Source organism: Anabrus simplex, chromosome 1 (genome assembly GCF_040414725.1).
Source record: "Anabrus simplex isolate iqAnaSimp1 chromosome 1, ASM4041472v1, whole genome shotgun sequence".
Classification (NCBI taxonomy): domain Eukaryota; kingdom Metazoa; phylum Arthropoda; class Insecta; order Orthoptera; family Tettigoniidae; genus Anabrus; species Anabrus simplex.
The window spans coordinates 125,248,289-125,269,420 of record NC_090265.1 but is presented as its reverse complement, the minus strand read 5'-3'; the positions used below and the strand labels follow the sequence as shown (position 1 = coordinate 125,269,420).

The window sequence follows — 21,132 nt, the reverse complement described above, 5'->3', positions numbered from 1 at the left end:
TTGCCTGAGACGTCGTCATAACAACTTTCTTGCTAGGTTGTCTGTCCTTCGGATTTGCTTTCGTGTTCAATGCCTTGGTTTTGCTATGATTTAAAAGCATACATGATTGGGAACGCTAAGTTAAAAATTTCAAGATATCATCCAATGTTGGCATCTTTTCTGGAGTGTTGCCTTTCACCCTTTCCTACAAGTCTCTTTGCTCAATGAAATCCAGCTGCTTCTTTGCTAGATGAATAACATGATGTATCCCAATATTGTACTGGTTGCTACATTGCTTTTAATGAAGCCATGTGAGTTTGAATATGAAATTGTAATTGTCTGAGTGATTCAGATTTGCTCTCTTTAAAAACTGTACAAAACTTGAAAAGTTCATCTAGATGTGTCTCGATTATCATCATTTGATTATCATATGTATCTACAAGCAACTTCCACGCACTTGTGTAGTTTTCTTCAGAAATGGTAAAACTTTGAATGACTTTGCGTGCCTTGCCCTGCAGAAGACCGATCAGATACTGATATTTTTGGATATTTGTTAGTTGAGTGTCATTATGAATGGTTGACTCAAAACTGTTCTTAAAAAAAACCATTTTGTGAATTTGCTGTTAAAGTCCGGTAATTTAATTTCTGGTAATTTCTGCATTCTTCTGTTATGATGTTGTGGAACTTCCTGTTGATGAACGGCGTTGTTTACTGCCGTGTTCATTTGAGCTAGTAAATTATTTTGAACACCCTCTGCTTCATCTATTATCGTTTGCAGTTGTGTAACTGCGCTGAAGTAAATAGATTCAAATAGCTCTCGCTCTTCCTCACATTCCTCTTCAAACTGTAATGCAGCTGTTTCATCAGTGATCTCAGTTTCCTCTATTTTCATTTGTACTTCTTCAAAAGAATTCCATAGCTCTTCACATTTTTTAATTCTAGCCTTCGCCTCCGATTTTGACATGTCAGCTGAAATCAACTTTATTATTCTTGTTAATGTGCCTTTACTCGACCACGCGATTGTTTCAATTTCGTTAGTTGCGACATATAGAAATTAAGGTTATGCTGTGAAAGTTCGAAGGGATTGCGTGAAAGTTATGTACAAGTTCAAAGGAATCGTATTGCTGAATTGAGGTTATATGACAAAGGAATTTGGATCTTTTTTATTTATGACAACAGAAGGATCAATGGATTGCAATTATTATTTTCTCATTATTATTATGTTGATCACTGCATGTTTATGTTACGAACATGCACTAAGGGAAAGAGGCTAGAATCTAAGAGTCCTCACGGAGATTCTTGCAGTGAGTGGTGAGAAGAATGTAAATCTTGAAATCTTGTCTTTACTTCTTTGTATGTACGTAACATTGAATCGTACTTGCCTGATTACTGATTTATGCTGCACTCCGTTGAAGTTGTTGGCCTCAGCGGTCTGATTTTCGTTATGAAGGAGAATGCAATATCCGTGAATGATTCCACTAATTCAAGATGTGTTGTATTTTTACTCCGCTGCTTAACCTCAATTGCGACGCATTGTTTTCACTTCTGCGTTTCACATTTCATGATCTTGCTTGTATTGAACATCTCAGGTTATTGAGAATCATGCTGTTGGGCGCCAATGTTTGTTTTTGATTTTGAAGTAAAGGAACTTGGTGCCTTCTATACTTTATTGCATTTGATAGTCTTAATGATGCGATATCACAACTTGATGACAGACATGACTGTTGCATGCGTAACCATTTTCAACAATAAAAAATCATCTGACCAATCGGTAATAGGCTTGCAAAGTGCCAACTTCAATTAATGAAATACATTTGCAAAAATTAAAAGTCTCTTCATAACATATACAAAACTTCTAAAATAGTTCTCTGGAGCTATAATAAGGGATATAATACTACAATTACAGTATATATAATATATGAAATGATTAAATAAATCTACCTATAATACAGTATAGTGGAGTGTATTTTAAAGCAACTAATGTTATCACAGTACAGTAGCCTTATATACATTAAAGACATGATATTCAAAGTTGAACTAAACAGGCTTGATAATACACTGCTGTACCTATTACAGTATATGTCATAAAAATGAGAACTCTGTATTGAAGCTTCATAGACTACATTTAGAATGGTACTTAATCAGTTTTTCGCTGCTGTCATATGAATCTATACTCCAAAGAGATGCAATTGCCTAATGTTCAACCCATGGCGACGTTGCTGTCTTCCACCATCTTACATGCAGAATGCTGTTCGACCCGTTCTTTTGCCATTCTTGCAACAGGACGGTGATGTGCTGTTCCAACAGGATAATGCTCACCCACTGCCCGTGAAGCTTAACATACTGTAATGGTCGTAGCGTCCGCTATGTCAACTGACATTGGGCCTGGCACGGCACCGTATAAACCCAACCCTTACGCTTCAACTGCGCCAATCACTAGCAGTGCTTAAACGCCAGGACAGTCCCACTCGCTTCCGCTCGCGGTCCCATAGCAAAGGAGTATGAGAATGACTCCACGATTAATCTGGAGTGTTTCATCTCGCGATGTTCCTGGATCCATCCAGCATCCGGACGATTCTAGAAGAGCCAGCGCAGGTATATAAGAGAGGAACGACCTGCCTGGAGTTAGTGAGAGTTAGACTGAGTTAGAAGTTGGTGTGGTTCAGTCGTGAGCTACTGCCAGTGTAGTGAAGTATGTGAACTGCCGTGATTATCGGACTAGTGTGCTACAATGTGGACTGTCGGCGAAGGAGAGAACGTGTAGCCGAGCAACGCGGGACCTTGCGTGTGAGTGTAAAACTGTGTAATGTGAGAACACGTGAGAAACGAAGGGAGAGAGAGCGCGCAAACTGCATGTGTGTTATGAGCAAAAGTTGTGTATAGACTTGTGTAGTTTAGTGCCTAGCTAATAAATTTTAGTACTGAAGCTACCAGTCTAGTGTTAATTGATCCTACTACCCTGCCAACTCGTTACAACTGGTGTCAGAATCGGGATCGACCGGTAGCAGTAATTTCGTAACTAGGAATTTCTGGTGAATCGATAAATGGATAGCGAACAGTTTCAGGCTCTCCTCAGTAAGTTCACTGAACTCTCATCCAAACAGGACGAAATCAAGAGTGAACTGAATCTGGAATTAAATGAACTTAAGGGTGGACAAGGTAAATAAGAACACGAAATGCGCTCTCTCGAAAAAAAATTAAAGAGTGACATTATGCAGGACGTACAGGAACTGGTTGAAAAACAGATCAAAGAAATACCGCTGTTTGTGGAGTTAGGAGTTCGAGACCTGAAAGAAGAAGTAAGTGCCCTGCGTACGAGAGTGACAGCCATGGAGACTCGTGCTAGGGCCACCCGCAGCAACAGCGGCTCCAGCGCCGGGAAAGAAAACCCCCCGCGCTTTGATGGGACAACATCTTGGCGGACCATCCGGGCCCAATTCGAGACCGTGTGCGGGCACAACGGTTGGAAATCGGAGGAAAAGGCCATGTACCTAATCGCTGCACTGCAAGGACCAGCAGCGGAAGTACTACACAGCCTTCAGCCGGGTTCCACTTACGACGAGATCGTTAGAGCGCTCGACAGCCGGTACAGTGACTACCAGCTGGCAGCCGTCTAACGAGTCCAGCTGAGGAAGAGGACCCAGCGCGCTAATGAGACGCTGCAAGAATTTGCGCAAGATGTGGAGCAGCTAGCCCACAAGGCTCTGGATGGGCTGCCTCTGGACCACATTCAGCGGGAGGCAGCCTATACATTCATTGATGGGCTCCGCAATGCTGAGATCCATCAAAAACTGATGCTCAGCGGGGAGCATGACCTCAGAGAGGCCCTGACGTTAGCCCTGAGGGTGGAGGCAGTGAAGGGAACAACGTCACCATCACCAAGAATACGAGCCGTGAAAAGCAAGGACGCGCTGCAGACCCGCGCCGTTACGGGAAAACGATGCACGCCGCCGCTGAGACGCTGACGCACCAATGAGATCACCTGTTGGAATTGTGGTGAGCGTGGCCACCTGCGGAGAAACTGCCGTATGGAGGTGGCCCCTGATTAGGGAAACGAGTAAGGGCCGACAAGGGGATGGGCTCGTCAGCGCCGTCACTACCGTCCCCTCGTTTCACGCTAAACATGGTCACGGAGCGGAGCAACGACAGCTTGATCACCGACGGGTGGCTCGGAGACAGGCCGTGTCGAGTCACGATAGACACGGGGGGCGGCATTGACCATCGCCAGGCGGGACATCGCTGAGGGACAGCCAGAGAGGGAACCCCACCGCCCTTATCTGCTGCGGACCGCCTCAGGAGACACTATCCCTGTCTTGAAGGAGGCGCTACTTCAAATAACGCTGGGATAATGACACCTACGAGTCTGGGCCTTCGTAGCCGCCATCACGGCTAAAGTCATTTTGGACCTAGACGCGCTACGAAAATACGAGGTGACTGTCGACGTGAGACGACGTGTATTGTGGCTCGGCAAACAAGAGGTAATGCTGCGAAGCCCAGGGACGCAACCTCGAGTAGCGCGGTTAACATTGACCAGCGACGAAGTGATACCAGCCAACAGTGAGGTGATGGTTACGGCACGGTTAGAGGAACCCATACAAGGGGACAGCATTCTCGTGTAACCCGGTTTGCCGACCACCGATCAAGGACTCTACCTGGCCAGGATGATGGTTCCGGCACAAAGCTGCGTGCTGGTACGAATATTGAATTCGACGTCACAGGAGTAGAGGATACCCAGCGGGACCGAGCTTGGGACTTGTGAACCAATCACGTGCGTTGTGCCAGTGGACGACGAAGACGCACAGACCCTGGAAGCAGGCGAAGGATTGGATAAGCTCTGGAAGATTATATCCGACGCCCGGAAACATTTAGAGGCGAGACAGCTCAGGGAGGCTAAGGAACTAATCCATGAGTTTCAGGACATTATCACTGCTACCGGACATGACTACGGAAAGACGGACAGAGTGTACCATCGCATTAACACCGTCAACGCCGCTCCAATCCGACAGCCACCTTGTAGAGTACCCCTGGCAAAGAAGGTGGAAATCAACCAGATGCTAGATGACATGAGGCAGCGGGGAGTCATCAAGGAGTTGAAAAGCCCATGGTCATCGCCAGTCATCCTGGTGAAGAAAAAGAACGGTGAATTCCATTTCTGCCTCGACTATCGGAAGTTGGACGACATCACGAAGAAGGACTGTTTCCCGTTACCTCGGATAGATGGCACCCTGGACACGTTATCTGGAGCCTAGTGGTTTTCGACTCTGGACTTGAAGTCTGGATACTGGCAAGTAGTGCTCCATCCCAAAGACAAGGAGAAGACGGCGTTCTCAACCGGCTAAGGGCTCTACCAGTTCACCGTGATGCCCTTCGGCCTCTGCAACGCACCGGCGACTTTCGAGCGACTGATGGAGGCCGTGCTGAGGAGGCTAACTCGCGATGCTTGCCTCGTGTACCTGGATGACATAATTATTGTGGGACGCACGTTCAAAGAGCACGTGGAGAACCTTCGGAAAGTGTTCAAAAGGCTACGTGGGGCTCACCTAAAGTTAAATCCCGGAAAATGCCAGCTGGTCCAGAAGGAGGTCCACTACCTGGACCAAATTGTGTCATCGGAGGGAGTAGCCAGGAATCTGGAGAAGTTAGAAGCTGTCAATGACTGGCCAGTGCCGAAGGACAAGTGTTAAACTAAGGAGTTTTCTCGGCCTTTGCACATATTACCACAGATTTATAGCTGGCTACACAGACATCTCACAGCCTCTTACACGGCTCACCGAGGAGAGGAGGTCTTTCCAAAGGTCAAGCGAGGCGGAGGCTGCCATCCGGAAGCTGAAGGAGTCGCTGTGTACTGCACCCATCCTCGGATATCCCAAGCCTGTGGAGAAGTCCATCGTCGATACTGGCGGCAGCGACGTGATAATTGGTGGGGTACTGTCACAAACACAAGACGGCCAGGAGATGGTGATTGCCTATTTCGGCAAGACGTTGTCAAAAGCTGAGAGAAATTACAGGGTGACGCATCGGGAATTGCTGGCCATCATGAAGACCTTGGAGCACTTCCACAAGTATCTGTATGGGCAGCCTTTCCGCCTGCACACCGACCACACCGCATTGACCTGGCTCCTAAGCTTCAGAAATCTGGAAGGTCAGAGAGTTCGGTGGGTGCAACGCCTTCAGGAGTACGACTTCACCACCGAGAACCGACAAGGAAAGAAGCACTGCAACGCCGACGCTCTATCGAGATGACCGTGCCCTGTGAACTGTACACACTGCCAGAAAGTGGAGAGACAAGCAGGCATCGTGGACATCCGGGCCGTGAGAGCCACCACCGCTGAAGGATGGGATTTAGATGCACTCAGGAGGGAGCAGCTGAAGGACGACAACATCGAGCTGATCTTACGAGAAGTAGAGTCGGGGCAGCGGCCGGAATGGAAAGACATCGCCGAATGCAGTCCAAACTATAAGGTGTACTGGGCCCAGTGGTCGTCTCTCATGGTTAGTGACGGGGTAATTACTCGCATGTGGGAATCAACCGACGGAAGGAAGCACATTGCACAGCTGATAATCCCCAGGAGCATGAGAAAAGAGGTGCTGACCGAGTTGCATGCGGGCGCTACTGCCAGCCACTTGGGAGTGAATAAGACACTAGATCAGTGGTTCCCAACCTTTTCCAGCTGACACCCCCCTTTTAAGGTACGGGTGGTCATCGCGCCCCCCCTCCCCCGTCATTTCTATAACCTCTCCGATAAACTGACCTGGAGGATATAGACCTAACCTAATGACACTACGTAATGAATTATTCCGTTATTCAATTATTTACGAAAAATAATATGAAGTACGAGCTTTATATCTATGACATACTAACTTCATTTGAGCACAATACAAAGAACACACTTTTACAATAAATCCTTAAATTAGTCAACAAATGTCAGTGAGAGGGTTGACACTGGTTTCTCTTGGTAAGATTCGGTATGTTTGGTTTGATATTTGACAGAGCACAGAGGAGATCACTTGCAACATCTAGCCGACAGCGTTGCTTTGTTTTTATGACACTCAGCGTTGAAAATCCTGACTCGCATAAATATGTCGCTGAAAATGGGACAAGGGCACGCAATGCTTCTTTGGCCATTTCAGGATACATTGCAAGACAGTTTACCCAAACGTCCGCCAGTCCTAATATTTAGTAATCATCTTTTAGCTTTGAATCACACTTCAAATCTATGGCTCTTCTTGAAGTTGTGCTGGCAATGCTTCAATATCAATGCCAAACAGACTTCCTGTTAACATCCAGGACCATTCATCTGACGAGGTATCAGGAAAGTAGAAATTGAATTATTGTGCCAGGGAATCCAAATGTGACTGAATTTGCACCTTAAGTTAATTACGATCACGTTCATTTTCTGGCAAAATGTCATTGGAGGTGGTGAAAGGATGAGAAGTTGTTCAACTGAAGCCGGCGTTTCCATAACCGTATTTTTTCCAGGAAAGCTCTGATGGCATCATAAGCAAGCATAATATTGGAGTTTTTGCTTTGAAGCTTTAAGTTCGAACTGTTCAAAGCTTCAAAAAATCGCAAAGATATGCCAATGAGACGATAAAATTGGCATCAGTAAACAACTTCATACAGATCGTTCTTACCTCCACCAAGAAGAAAAATTTCAACTTCAGACTTTAATTCAAACAGCCGAGCCAACGTGTTCCCTTTTGATAGCCAGCAAAAAGGAGAGTTTTGTGATCAGCTTGAAGGTCAACACAAAGGGCTTCAAACAATCTTGTCTGTAAAGAACTATTCTTCACAGAGTTCACAATTCTTATAGCGACTTTTAGTGTGTTATTAAAATCTTGGGGCAAGGTTTTGGCCGCCAAAGCCTGCCTGTGAATTATACAGTGGGTTCCCATGATGTTTGGGCTTTTATCTTTCGCCAATTTGAGAAACCCAGAACGTGACCCAATCATAGCAGGTGCACCATCCGTACATACACCCACTACATTAACCAGGAACGTCCACGTTCTTGGAAAAAAACTATCGATGGCAGAAAACACATCACAAGCTTTCGAAGTTGTTTTCAAACATTGGTAGACGAACATTTCTTCTCTTAAAATTCCATTGTCGACAAATCGACAATATACAATCAGTTGACACAACGGGCCACATCGGTTGTTTCATCACACTGATTTGAAAACACTGGAGATTCTTTCACCTCCAAAATTTGCATTTTAATGTCTTTTGACAGTTCTTGAAGTCTGCACTTCACTGTGTTATCAAAAAGAGAAATTTTAGACAATTTCTGCCGACTCCCTTCATCCAAAACTATATTTACGGCTAATAACATACATGGCTTTATTAATGTTTCCCCAAATGTATATGCTTTTTTGTCTTTGGCAATCAGAAGAGCTAGTTCATATGATGCTTCCACTGCTTTCTCATTTTCTTGGTTAAAAGTACCCGATGAATCTAATTTCATACATTTTAGTGAGTTGAGCTTAGTTGCAAAAAATTATGTGAGTTTGTCTTTTAAGCCTGAATGCTTCGTGTTTAAATGTCTCTCCAAACGCACAGGCCTCATCGCATCGTTACGCAGAACGCAGTAGCAGATTACGCATTGAGGCTGTTGTATTCCGTTCCGTTCAACGACTGTGAAGCCATATTTAATGTAGTCATCATTGTACAGTCTCTCCTTGGACATCGTTTTCAATTTTTTTAAGTCACCATATTAAATAACACAATTCACACAGTTGCACTGTTACAGTGAAGCATACACAACAGTCACAATAAACTTGACAGACACGTCCACTGCGAAAGTATATGAGGCACAGAATCAACAGTCAAAGGGCTTGGCCACTGATGGTCTATCGGCGATGTGTTGTCATGGCCATCACTGCGCCATCTCTGATGGTACAGTTGTACTATGTAGCTCTCGCCAATTTGACTGCAAGGGAAGAATAAGAATATATAGGGGTGGGAACAGAGCTTTCAAGAACGAGCTACCCACAAAACGAGTCTATATGCCGCAGAGTGAGAGGGAAGGAGGAACTTCCACTTCATTTGTTGCTTCTGAAACTCCGATATTCTTTATTCTTCAGAGTTAATGTCGACTCCTGACTGTAGTAACTTATTGCCAGTTAAGATTTTTGGTGAGAAAATGTGACTGTTTCATTAATTGCTGTGGTTAAACATTAATTAGTTGTAGCCCAAAATACCAGTAGGCCTACATAGAATTTCACGCTAGCCGTGAAAGCCTAACATCTTATATTAAATACATTTATTATAATTTAGCCTACTATTGTTACCTTATCTCCTGTTGTTCTCGCCACTAGATCAATTTGATATAATACCGAAATTTATACAAGTACCTCCTTCATGTAATATATTTTGTTTATGAGAAAACCCTTGTACAGTATGTAGCAATAATACTGGAAAATGAAAGCAACTACTACATCGTTGATGACTAGAAACATGTCGCGTCTGGTCATAGTTTACTTTCACGCAAGTAGGTCCACAAAGTGTGCAATTAAACATGCGTTGATTGGTCTTGTTCCTGCACCTGCTCTCAGGCTTCATTTTGCTCCTCACAACACAGCAAATTCCTTATTTCACCTCCAACCTCGCGGCTCCGCAGAGGTTTGTGTCGACAGTAGGCAATTACCAGTGCTTTTGAACGATTGACTTGGCGCGACAATCACTTGGAGAGATTCAAAAAAATGTTTATTACACAAAATTGTAATTTTCGAGTTAAAAAAATTAATTCGGAAATCACATCATGCCCACCCTGATAAAGCCCCACGCCCCCCAGGTTGGGAACCCCTGCACTAGATATTGATCGACAGCGTTACTACTGGGTGCACTTGAGGAACGATGTGGAGAGGATGTGCCAGCTGTGTGACACCTGCACGGCGAGCCGGGGTCCACGTACCAGGAGTAGGAGCCAAATGATGCAGTACAACGTTGGAGCACCATTCGAGAGGATCGCCATTGATGTCGCTGGACCATTCCCCGAATCTGATGCCGGGAACCATTACCTACTCCTGGCTATGGACTACTTCACAAAGTGGCCAGAGGTCTACGCCATCCCGAACCAAGAGGCATTGACAATGGCCGACGTCTTGGTCAAGGACTTCTCCTGTCGATTTGGTGTCCCGAGGGAACTTCATAGTGACCAAGGTAGAAACTTTGAGTCCAGGTTGATGCAAGAGGTTCTGCAACGCTTAAGAGTACGGAAGACACGTACGACGCCTCTCCACCCTCAGTCAGATGGTATGGTGGAGCGTTTTGTGATAACCGTTGAAGAGCACCTCAGGAAGGTGGTTTCGGCACACCAGAAGGACTGAGAGGAGAGGGTCCCCTTCTTCTTGATGGACTATGGAGCGTCCACCCATGAGACGACGGGCATGACACCTGCCAACATGGTCTTCAGAAGGGAGCTCCACCTGCTATGCGATTTAATGTTAATAATAATGTTATTTGTTTTACGTCCCACTAACTACTTTTTAAGGTCTTTGGAGACGCCGACGTGCCGGAATTTAGTCCCACAGGAGTTCTTTTACATGCCAGTAAATCTACCGACACGGGGCTGTCGTATTTGAGCACCTTCAAATACCACCAGACTGAGCCAGGATCGAACCTGCCAAGTTGGGGTTAGAAGGCCAGCGCCTTAACCGTCTGAGCCACTCAGCCCGGCGATTTAATGTTGGGTCTGCACCAGACCAGCAGTAACCAGCGACAGACTATGCATGGGAGTTGGTGGATCGGCTCAACGACATGCACGATTATGCCTGACATCATTTAAGTGTAGCCAGCGACAGAATGAAAGCCCGCTACGACATGCTCGCGAACTCTGCGGGTTTCCAAGAAGGTGACAGAGTGTTTGTACCCTCCGGTGCAGATGAAATGGAAGTCACCAAAACTGCAGCCACAATGGGAAGGCCCATATACAATCATCACCAGGATCAACAACATCGTCTGCCGGATCCGGCGGCCTCCCCGAGGGAAGATGATGTTTGTTCACCTGGATCGCTTGACACCGTATCGTGGAGCAGCTCGGGACGAGCAGCCTTGAGGAGGGGGCAGTGTAATGGTCATAGCGTCCGCTATGTCAACTGCCATTGGGCCTGGCCCGGCACCGTACAGACCCGCCCCTTAAGCTTCAACTGCACCAATCACTAGCAGCGCTTACGTGTTAGGGCAGCCCCACTCGCTTTCGCTCGCGGTCCTGTAGCAGAGCAGTATGGAAATGACTCCACGATTAATCTGGAGTGTTCTATCTCGCGATGTTCCTGGGTCCATCCAGCATCCGGACGAATCTAGAAGGGCCAGTGCAGGTATATAAGAGAGGAACGACCTGCCTGGAGTCAGGGAGAGATAGACTGAGTTAGAAGTTGGTGTGGTTCAGTCCTGAGCGACTCCCGGTATAGTGAAGTATGTGAACTGCCATGATTATCGGACTAGTGTGCTACAATGTGGACTGTCGGCGAAGGAAAGAACGTGTAGCCGTGCGACGTGGAACCTTGTGTGTGAGTGTAAAACTGTGTAGTGTGAGAACAAGTGAGAAACGAAGGGAGAGAGAGCACATGGACTGCGTAAGTGCGTGTTATGAGCAAATGTTGTGTGTAGTCTTGTGTAGTTTAGTGCCTAGCTAATAAATCTTAGTATTGAAGCTACCAGTCTAGTGTTAATTGATCCTACTACGCCGCCAACTCGTTACAATACTCTGCAAGACGTACAGCAAATTTTCTTGCCAGTACAATCTCCGGACTTGTCTCTAATCAAGCATGTGTGGGTCATGGTGGGATGAAAATGACTCTTGTGACTTGTCACAACCCACAACTCTTACAGAACTACATGAACAGGTTGAGGAGACGTGAAATAATGGATCTCAAGACAGTACTTGCCACCTGTATGATCAAGAGTATGCCAGAGTCAGTGCCTGCATTGACGCCCGTGGAGGCTACATTGTGTACTAATATGGGTGTTTCAGCATGGTTGCATACCTAGTATCTCAGAACCGCTTGAGCTACTGATCTGTAAATGCAATCATTTCATGTATTCCTTATGTTTCTACAATAAAGGTGTTCTATTCTACTTTTTTTTTTTTTTTTTTTGGCAGTGTATATAATATTAATTAAAACCAAATTTTATTCCTTTCTTTACAATATTTCTACAGTTGAACACTTCATTTTACTTAACTTCCAACTCCCTGTAATCTTATCACCACTCCCTAGTGCACTACATTAACAATGATGTCATACTTTCTGTAATAATTCACATCTTTAACTCATCTATTCTCGACAAGACATTTCCCACTACTGTATCTGGAAACAAGCCTAAATACGGCCTTTAGGAAAAGCATCAGCTCATCTCATAGCTTCAGACTGCTTTTTCTTCTATCTGCTTTTTGTAAAGCAGTTGAGTATATTATTAACGTACAAATAACCAATTACTTGATCAGCTATGATCTGCTGGATTCTCTACAGTCAGGCTTCAGACCAAGACACTGTACTACCAATGCTATCCTTAAGGTAACTGATGAAATACATACGACAATGGACAAAAGACAGACAACTCTCCCTGTATCGCTGGACTAAAGTAAAGCATTCAATACATTAGACTTGGACATTTTATTGTCAAAATTGCATTCTCTTCACTTTTTAGACAATATCTTATCATGGAAGTATTCTTACCTTCATGACCGATGACATTGTATTTCTAATGGTCGGAATGTACTGTCATGGCATACTCTAAAGTGTGGTGTATGACAAGGCTCTGTGCTGGGTCCCCTTCTATTCTCTCCATATGTTAATGATATCTCTCAAAGGCTGAAGTATTGCAATCATCTTTATGCTGATGATCAACAGATTTATACGCATGTGGCTCCAGGTGACCTTCATTTAGCTGTATATCATCTGAATGAAGACGTCCCTTTTATAGCATCATGGTCTTCGTCATAAGGTCTTAAAATTAACCCTGCTAAATCTCAAGTGACACTTCTTGCCTATCCCAAGCTCCTATCAAAAGTTAACTAAGTGGACCTGTTCCTTCTCATTATCATTTGTGGCAGTAGAACACCACGTACATGTGCAGTGAAATAGCTAGGCATTATCCTGAATGAAAACTTGTCCTAGACAGCTCATGTTTCAAACATAATGAAATAGGTATTTTCTTCCCTCCACTCTCTAAACTAGCTAAAACACATTTTTCTTCACTGTGACGTAGTGTACAGACACACAGGTGTGATCCTGCAAACTCGATGAAGAAAAAATGCATGTGCGATTTATATGCAATCCCCAAGCATGCAACAGCATCCTTCTTGCATTGCCGACCCACAGAACTACCATATTCACCGACTCCTTCACAATTTTTGCATCATGTGAAAGGAGAAAAATTCCTGAGAATATTAAGGCTACGCAAAGTGGAAATGCTTTCAAAGCAGCTGTTTAGGAATTTTTGTGTAACTGAACTGCTAATTACCAATTAAAGTATTTCCCTCTTATATCCAACAAATATAAATCGCTGACTCTTGTTAAATTCATATACTGTATATTCAAAATGATTGTTGGGGTTTCAAAAAATCATAATACACAGTGCAATTGATGTAGGAATACGAATCTTCTTTTATTGTGCACTGTAATCTCAAAGGTTTTTTTTTTCATAAATTACAAAGGCTCAATATGGGCACCTTTTGTCACTCTACACACATCTACTCAATAGTACATTTCTTTCCACACATGCCCCAAAATGTCAGCGGTGATGTTAAAGAAGGTGGCTCGGGTGCGTTGCTTCATTTCCAGAATGTTCTCTGGTAGAAGAGGAATGAACACTTGAGCTTTAACATATCCCCACAGGAAGAAATCACATGGTGTTAAATCTGGTAAATGTGGTGACCAGAGTAAGAGCATCTAATCGCAATCCATTCTGCATCTGATTCGTCATTGTGATAGTTTTTGGTTTAAAAACGCTCCAACCTCCCTATGTAAATGAGTGGTGCACCATCCTGTTACAGCATGTAATCGTCCCTGTCGTCACTCAACTGGGGTAACAGCCATTCTGTAAGCATGTCCACATTAAGTCAGCCCTGACACTGCCTGTTCGTTGAAGAAGAATGAGCCATAGACCTTTGTCTTTGAAACAGCACAGAACACATTGATCTTTGGGGAGTCATGCACATGTTCCACATAACAATGGGTGTTTGTTGCTCCCCGAATTTGAATGTTTTATGTATTTACCTTTCCACTCACATGGAAGGTTACTTTGTCGCTGAAAACTAGTCCGTCACGAACACCATCATCTTGTTCACATCATTCTTGCAGTGCAATGCAAAAATTCAAACGTAGGACTTTGTCATTATCTACTAAAGATTGGCGTAACTGTAAGCGATTTGGCTTTATTTTACTGGCTTTATAGCACACGCCATAATGTAGTTTGAGGTACATTCAGTTCAGTTCTCTACTGACTCTTGTTGTCGATTTCTTAGGGAGATAAGCACTCCTGATCCGATTCACTTGTGCTTCTGACACAGCGGGACACTCACTGCTTTTCCCTTTACACAAACAACCTGTGTCCACAAACTGAGCATATCATCTACGAATGGAGTTGTCAGAGGGAGGATCCTTCCTGTATTTAGTTAAAATATGATGCTGGACTATGGCAACTGATCAATATTAATGATATTCGAGAGTACAAAAGCCTTTCTCCTTACCACTGACCGCCATTTTGTAAACACTGCTTTAGCCGCTATCTGATGCTAACTAATGTCACTATAGTTCATGCAGAACAAAACTTTGAAGTTTGTCTAACCATCAATGCAACAATAATAGCACGATTTCCATCATTTCTAAAACAAAATCAGGATTCAAATAAGTTTGTTTCTTTCTGTTATATTTATAGCTTAGTTATAAAAAATTTAGTTATTAATGACTAGGGACTGGAAAATTTTGCATTTTGTGACAGACTCAGATTTTAATGTGAATTTCAACTGAAAATGCAAATAATAAGAAATTAGCAAACACTTGCAATTTTGCAGCTGATTAATTAAAAATGCATGATTTCTTTTTTTAGTGAAAACTGCATTTATCGACAGAATGAAGTCCAAAGTTCAATTTTTCATCCATTATTATTCATTAGTATTAATTCAATTGATTGATTAACAATACATTTATACAACAGTCATACAAATTTTTATTGATTATTACTGATAGACGTTCGATGTGTGTCATTTTCTTCCTGAATTTCTGGATTCAAACAACTTTTCTGTTGATTATTACTGGAAAGCTATATTGGCACGAGACAAGATGCAAGATGCATAGTTCCACTTCCCATCAATCCTCTTCAAACAGCGTTATGCACATGGTGAAGAGAATAAATCTGCATTAATTGTTGAGGTTATCGGGTGCATGGCAATCAATCAATCAATCAATCAATCAATCAATCAATCAATCAATCAATCAATCAATCACTACTGATCTGCATTTAGGGCAGTCGCGCAGGTGGCAGATTCCCTATCTGTTGTTTTCCTAGCTTTTCTTAAATGATTGCAAAGAAATTGGAAAATTATTGAACATCACCCTTGGTAAGTTATTCCAATCCCTAACTTCCATTCCTATTAATGAATATTTGCCCCAATTTGTCCTCTTGAATTCCAACTTTATCTTCATATTGTGATCTTTCCTACTTTTAAAGACACCACTCAAACTTATTCGTCTACGGATGTCATTCCACGCCATCTCTCCACTGACAGCTCAGAACATACCACTTAGTCAAGCAGCTCATCTCCCCTCTCCCAAGTCTTCCAAACCCAAACTTTGTAACATTTTTGGAACACTACTTTTTTGTTGGAAATCACCCAGAACAAATCGAGCTGCTTTTCTTTTGATTTTTTCCAGTTCTTGAATCAAGTAATCTAGGTGAGGGTCCCATACACTGGAACCATACTCTAGTTGGGGTCTTACCAGAGACTTATATGCCCTCTCCTTTACATCCTTACTATAACCCCTAAACACCCTCATAACCATGTGCAAAGATCTGTATCCCTTATTTACAATCCCATTTATGTGATTACCCCCAATGAAGATCTTTCCTTATATTAACACCCAGATACTTACAATGATCCCCAAAAGGAACTTTCACCCCATCAATGCAGTAATTAAAACTGAGAGGACTTTTCCTATTTGTGAAACTCACAACCTGACTTTTGACCCCGTTTATCAACATACCATTGCCTACTGTCCATCTCACAACATTACCGAGGTCATTTTGCAGTTGCTCACAATCTTGTAACTTATTTATTACTCTGTACAGAATAACATCATCTGCAAAAAGCCTTATCTCTGATTCCACTTCTTTACACATATTATTGATATATATAAGAAAACAAAGGTCCAATAATACTGCCTTGAGGAATTCCCCTCTTAATTATTACAGGGACAGATAAAGCTTCGCCTACTCTAATTCTCTGAGTTCTATTTTCTAGAAACATAGCCACCCATTCAGTCACTCTTTTGTCAAGTCCAATTGCACTCATTTTTGCCAGTGGTCTCCCATGATCTATCCTATAAATGCCCGTGAGAGGGCTCAGCAATATTCAAATGAATATTCAACATTCAAACATACCACAGATTCATTAACAGTGTTTTGCAGATTTTGTAATTGTTATGATGCTTTCACACATTTGTTGGGCTGCATAAAACAACATTAGTAGGCACAAGAGAATTGCCAGATACATGGTTGTGAACAACTTGCTTAAAATAATGCATTAAACTGGTTAGATATATAAGAAGTCCACCTGGCCTTAATATTGCCAGGATAAATGAATGAATGAATGAATGAATGAATGAATGAATGAATGAATGAATGAATGAATGGATGAATCCTACTACAGTCTCAAAGAAATCTGAAGGAAAGATTTATGAGTCTTTCATTTTATACATTCAAGTTTGCACAAGAACCTATGAACACCTACAACTGATAAATTACAGTCTGCATGAGAACCTATGAATTGATATGTAAGCAAATAAAATGTGAAGGGCTTGAATATAGGTTAAAAGGCTAACCTGATTCACCATTAAATGATCTCAATTAATAATATCATAGTATGTTAATTTTTGTATTTCTCTGTTAGATCCTGAGAGGCAGAAATGATTATTTCAAAATTAAGCTACAATTAATGTACTTTCTTTTAGGTTATCTCAACATTCAGAATAACTTACCTCTTGATTTCTCAGTGAAGCCAGTTCCAGGCACGAGTTGGCTAGAAGGTAATCACCACTTAGCAAAGCAATCTTATTTCCAAAGGTCATATCATTGAGAACTGGCTGTTCAGAGAACATACCAGGGTAGATGTTGACCAATCCCTTATGCACTAAATGACTAGTGCGAATCATCTCTGTTACTTCCGCTAAAGCACGCTGGCTGAGAAAGGGAAAAGTAAAAAACAAATTTCAGACCTTCTTTATAGGAGGAGACATTTCATTATGAATCTATTAATTCTGTTCCTGAGTGTGAGAAAATCCTACAAAACAACAAATACTTATATGCCAGAACAATTAAGTACACCTTTAACCATTAAAGAATAGTAGCTTTGTTGAGCTCAAAATGAGGTCTTCCATGCCATGTGTATTAAAGGCAAAGTGCAAATTAATGGACAGGAAGTGAGAAAATTATCAAGTTGATAAAATTGTTTCCCAGGTTGATGATAGCAATATCTTGTTTTTCCTGCCAGGCAGAATGATTCTCCCTCTCTTATACTCTTATGGATATTTACTATTAATTATTTCCAGGGTCTATTAATGTTTCAAGCCAGTTTCTTATCAAAATCACAGTTAATCATAATAACATCTGTTAAACTTGACCATGTGAGAGTTCAGCTATTTTTAATATACATTACTCCATGTGGCTGTGTCGGGACAGTCCAGTTCGCTGCGGTAATAGAGTAGACCGTACAGCCAGCGAATGCACAGAATCTCAGGCAGTGAGAAATAACTCGACCCCAGAAGAGGACAAATGGTTTTGGGCGAATGAGTTTTCTCAGGTGAGGTGATGGCCTCCAGTGTAGGGAATGACACTGGAACTCATCAAGCAGCGACTGTCCCCAAGTTAGGGGCAGGTGCAGAAGGTGTCTGTACTCCGTGTTAGGAGCGGCCTCAAAACCTGCTGGCAACAGCTCTGAAATGGCTTCGGGAGTGGCGAATCCATCGTAATAGCAGCCTAAAATGAGTACAAATACAGAGTGGCCTCAGCAAGTGCTAGGGTGTCCCCTGCAAGCGACAAGCAGTACTTCAGGTGCTGGGGGAGCTGTGAGAATTGGGCAACCAGTATCACAATATATCCAAATCGGGACAGTCACCATCCTAACCCTGACAGACAAAACCAAAGAACTGACAGAGTTCATGAAAAAGGAGGCCATAGCAATCCTTGGTCTTAGTGAAATGAAACGGAAAGGAAGAGAGGAAAGAAAACTGAAGGAAGGGCACAGGCTGTTTTACAGTGGTGGCAGGATGCAGTAAATGGAGAAGGAATGATCATTAGAAAGGATATCCTGGAATATGTGGAGGAGATGAAGAAGATCAATGACAGAATTATCATAGCAAGGATACAGTTTGAGACAGGAACACAAGATTTGTTCCAAGTAAATGCTGCACAAACTGGAAATAAAGAAAATATAGAACGATTCCTTGAAGAAATGGAGAAATACATCAAAGCAAGGAAGTAATTATAATGGGAGATCTGAACACATAAATGGGAAGAGAGAGACTGGGAAGAGAATAGATTTTGGGTCATATAGATATGACAACAAGAATCAAAAAGGGAACACACAAGTGGAAAAGAGAGAGACTGGGAAGAGAAGTGATTCTGGAGCATGTGGATATGGCAACAAGAATCAAGAAAGGGATATGTTAATGGAATTTTGCCAGAGGAACCACATATAGTAAAACCTCTATTATCCATTCTAATGCCCAGGAAGGGGTGAACAGTTAATTTAAAAAACCTGATAACCCATATTACTAATCTTAATGGACTTCAAAGTACAGTAGAGTCTCGTTAATCCAAACTAATTGGGACCGGAGTCTGCTCGGATTAAGAAATGTTCAGATTAACCGGAAAATATTTTCTAATAATAATCTTATTGTTTTTACATCCCGCTAACTACTTTTATGGTTTCTGGAGACGCCTAGGTGCCAGAATTTTCTCCCGCAGGAGTTCCTTTACGTGCCAGTAAATCTACTTACACGAGGCTGACGTATTTGAGCACCTTCAAATACCACTGGACTGAGCTAGGATCGAACCTGCCAAGTTGGGGTCAGAAGGTCAGCGCCTCAATCGTCTGAGGAAAATAGTTTCTACAATACAGTACAGTACATACTGTAATTTGAAATGTCCATTCTTTTGCGGTTACTGATGTGATGTTTTTTTTGAGACGCTGGTTTAACAATGCATCTTTGAGTAGGTTCCAATCACTACAGCAAAAGAAACAAAGAGACTTTGTAAAGATAAACGACCAGTGATTGATGGTTTATGATGGGTAATTACGTTTCCATTAAATGATTCTAGTAAAATATGACTAATAAAATGCAAATAAATCCTCATTCTGTAATATGTCCTTTCATTTCAATAATGACATTTAAAAAAATTAATATTTCAGTTCGGATTAACCAGACTTTCGGATTAACGGTACTCTAGTGTACGTACTATATAACTCTCTTTAAAACCGAAATGTAGTCAATGCAACAACAATACATACTAAATATTTACATAAATTACCAGCAGCACATGAATAAATTAATTTACCTGGTGTCATTTAAGCTGCTTTAAAAAAAATCTGTACTTTTTTTTTCACTCTCCTACAACTTACCGGTAATTTCTTCTGTATGTCCATACTGACCTTGAGATTGTGACTGAGAGTTTTTACGGCTGACTTGTCACATAGCCTGTTGCCAAGCATTTTAGAGCTGCTGCAGCCAGTATCTCCTTAGGTGTTCAGGGTTGAGGGCAGGCATTTACTCTTATCTCCAATCAATATGGTTTTCCCACTAATACTTGGGTGGCTGACTGCAGTGGTTCCCCACTGGGCGATGGGGTTGCCACATCCCAACACCCTGACATGGCCCAGGACAGAACTAAATGGAGACAACGGATCCATGTAGTGGACCCCATCAGCAGGAGGGACAAACGCTGAAGAAAGAGATGATGATGTCCATTCTGAACTTTCTAATTATAAGAATGTCTGAAATATCCGTATCGTCCTCATGCTCCAAGAATTCCATTAAAGTTTCAGCTGACTCCAGTACGGTCTGAAGCGGTGTGTGATTGTTTGTGACGCACTCTTCTTCCTCACCGCACTCTTCTTCCTCACCCCCCTCACTTTCATCGTCACTTCACAGCTGACTGCCGAGTTCCCGTTTGCGCTTCTCATTACTACTTCATCATCAGTTAAAACATGATGCCCACATCAGTATGAAGCTACTCCTTAATGTTACTTTCATCCACTTCATATCAAATTCACTACTAGATCTTCCATCATACAAGATTTCAAATGATAAATATAGGATGTCCATAAAAACATTTGTTCTTCAGACTAAGGTATGTCAATTTGGATAAGCCACTAACTGTAAGCTTCATACTCCTAGTTGGCCCAAGATACTCAATTGTTCATATCTCATTCTCAATAAGTTTGTCTAAACAATGACTCTTCAAGTACTGGTATTTCCCAACATCATCGCTGACCAACTCCCACAGCCCGGGTGTGGTGAACAAGCCCCCCCTTTCTGCCCATGAACCAATTCTACTTTCAAAATCATCTCCCAATCGTCCTCTCTCCTCTACATCCTTCTTCACTAAATCGGTTGATTTTTGTCTAAGTCTGCCTGCAGGTTTTTTTCTTCCTATACTTCTTTTCTATATTTCCTACTTGCAGTCCCATTGGCACTCATTCTTTTCACATCAATTTTGTCTTCTTGATCCTTTGCAGTAAAGTGTCTCCTATTCCCACCTCTTCACAGATTTTTTTTTTTGTTCCTAATGTTGTCTTTCCTGGTCTTCTGCATCACGGTGCATACAAAATTCATTTCTGTGTTTGGAGTTTCGAATTATCCTTTCTCCATCACAGCGGTAAATAAGAAGGATGACAAAGTGCTACTTTGCTGTACACCTCTCTCTATTTGAAACCA

At 42.4% G+C, this 21,132-nt stretch overlaps 1 protein-coding gene across 1 annotated transcript in view; it reads right to left on the bottom strand.

The window, feature by feature from the left end:
• The window catches only part of Pdss2 (Decaprenyl diphosphate synthase subunit 2), a 176,365-nt gene that overhangs the window by 45,094 nt on the left and 110,139 nt on the right, over positions 1-21,132 (bottom strand). The window contains exon 3 of the mRNA XM_067138897.2: positions 17,176-17,377. Coding sequence (XP_066994998.2) covers positions 17,176-17,377 — 202 coding nt within the window. The remainder of the gene's footprint in view (positions 1-17,175; positions 17,378-21,132) is intronic.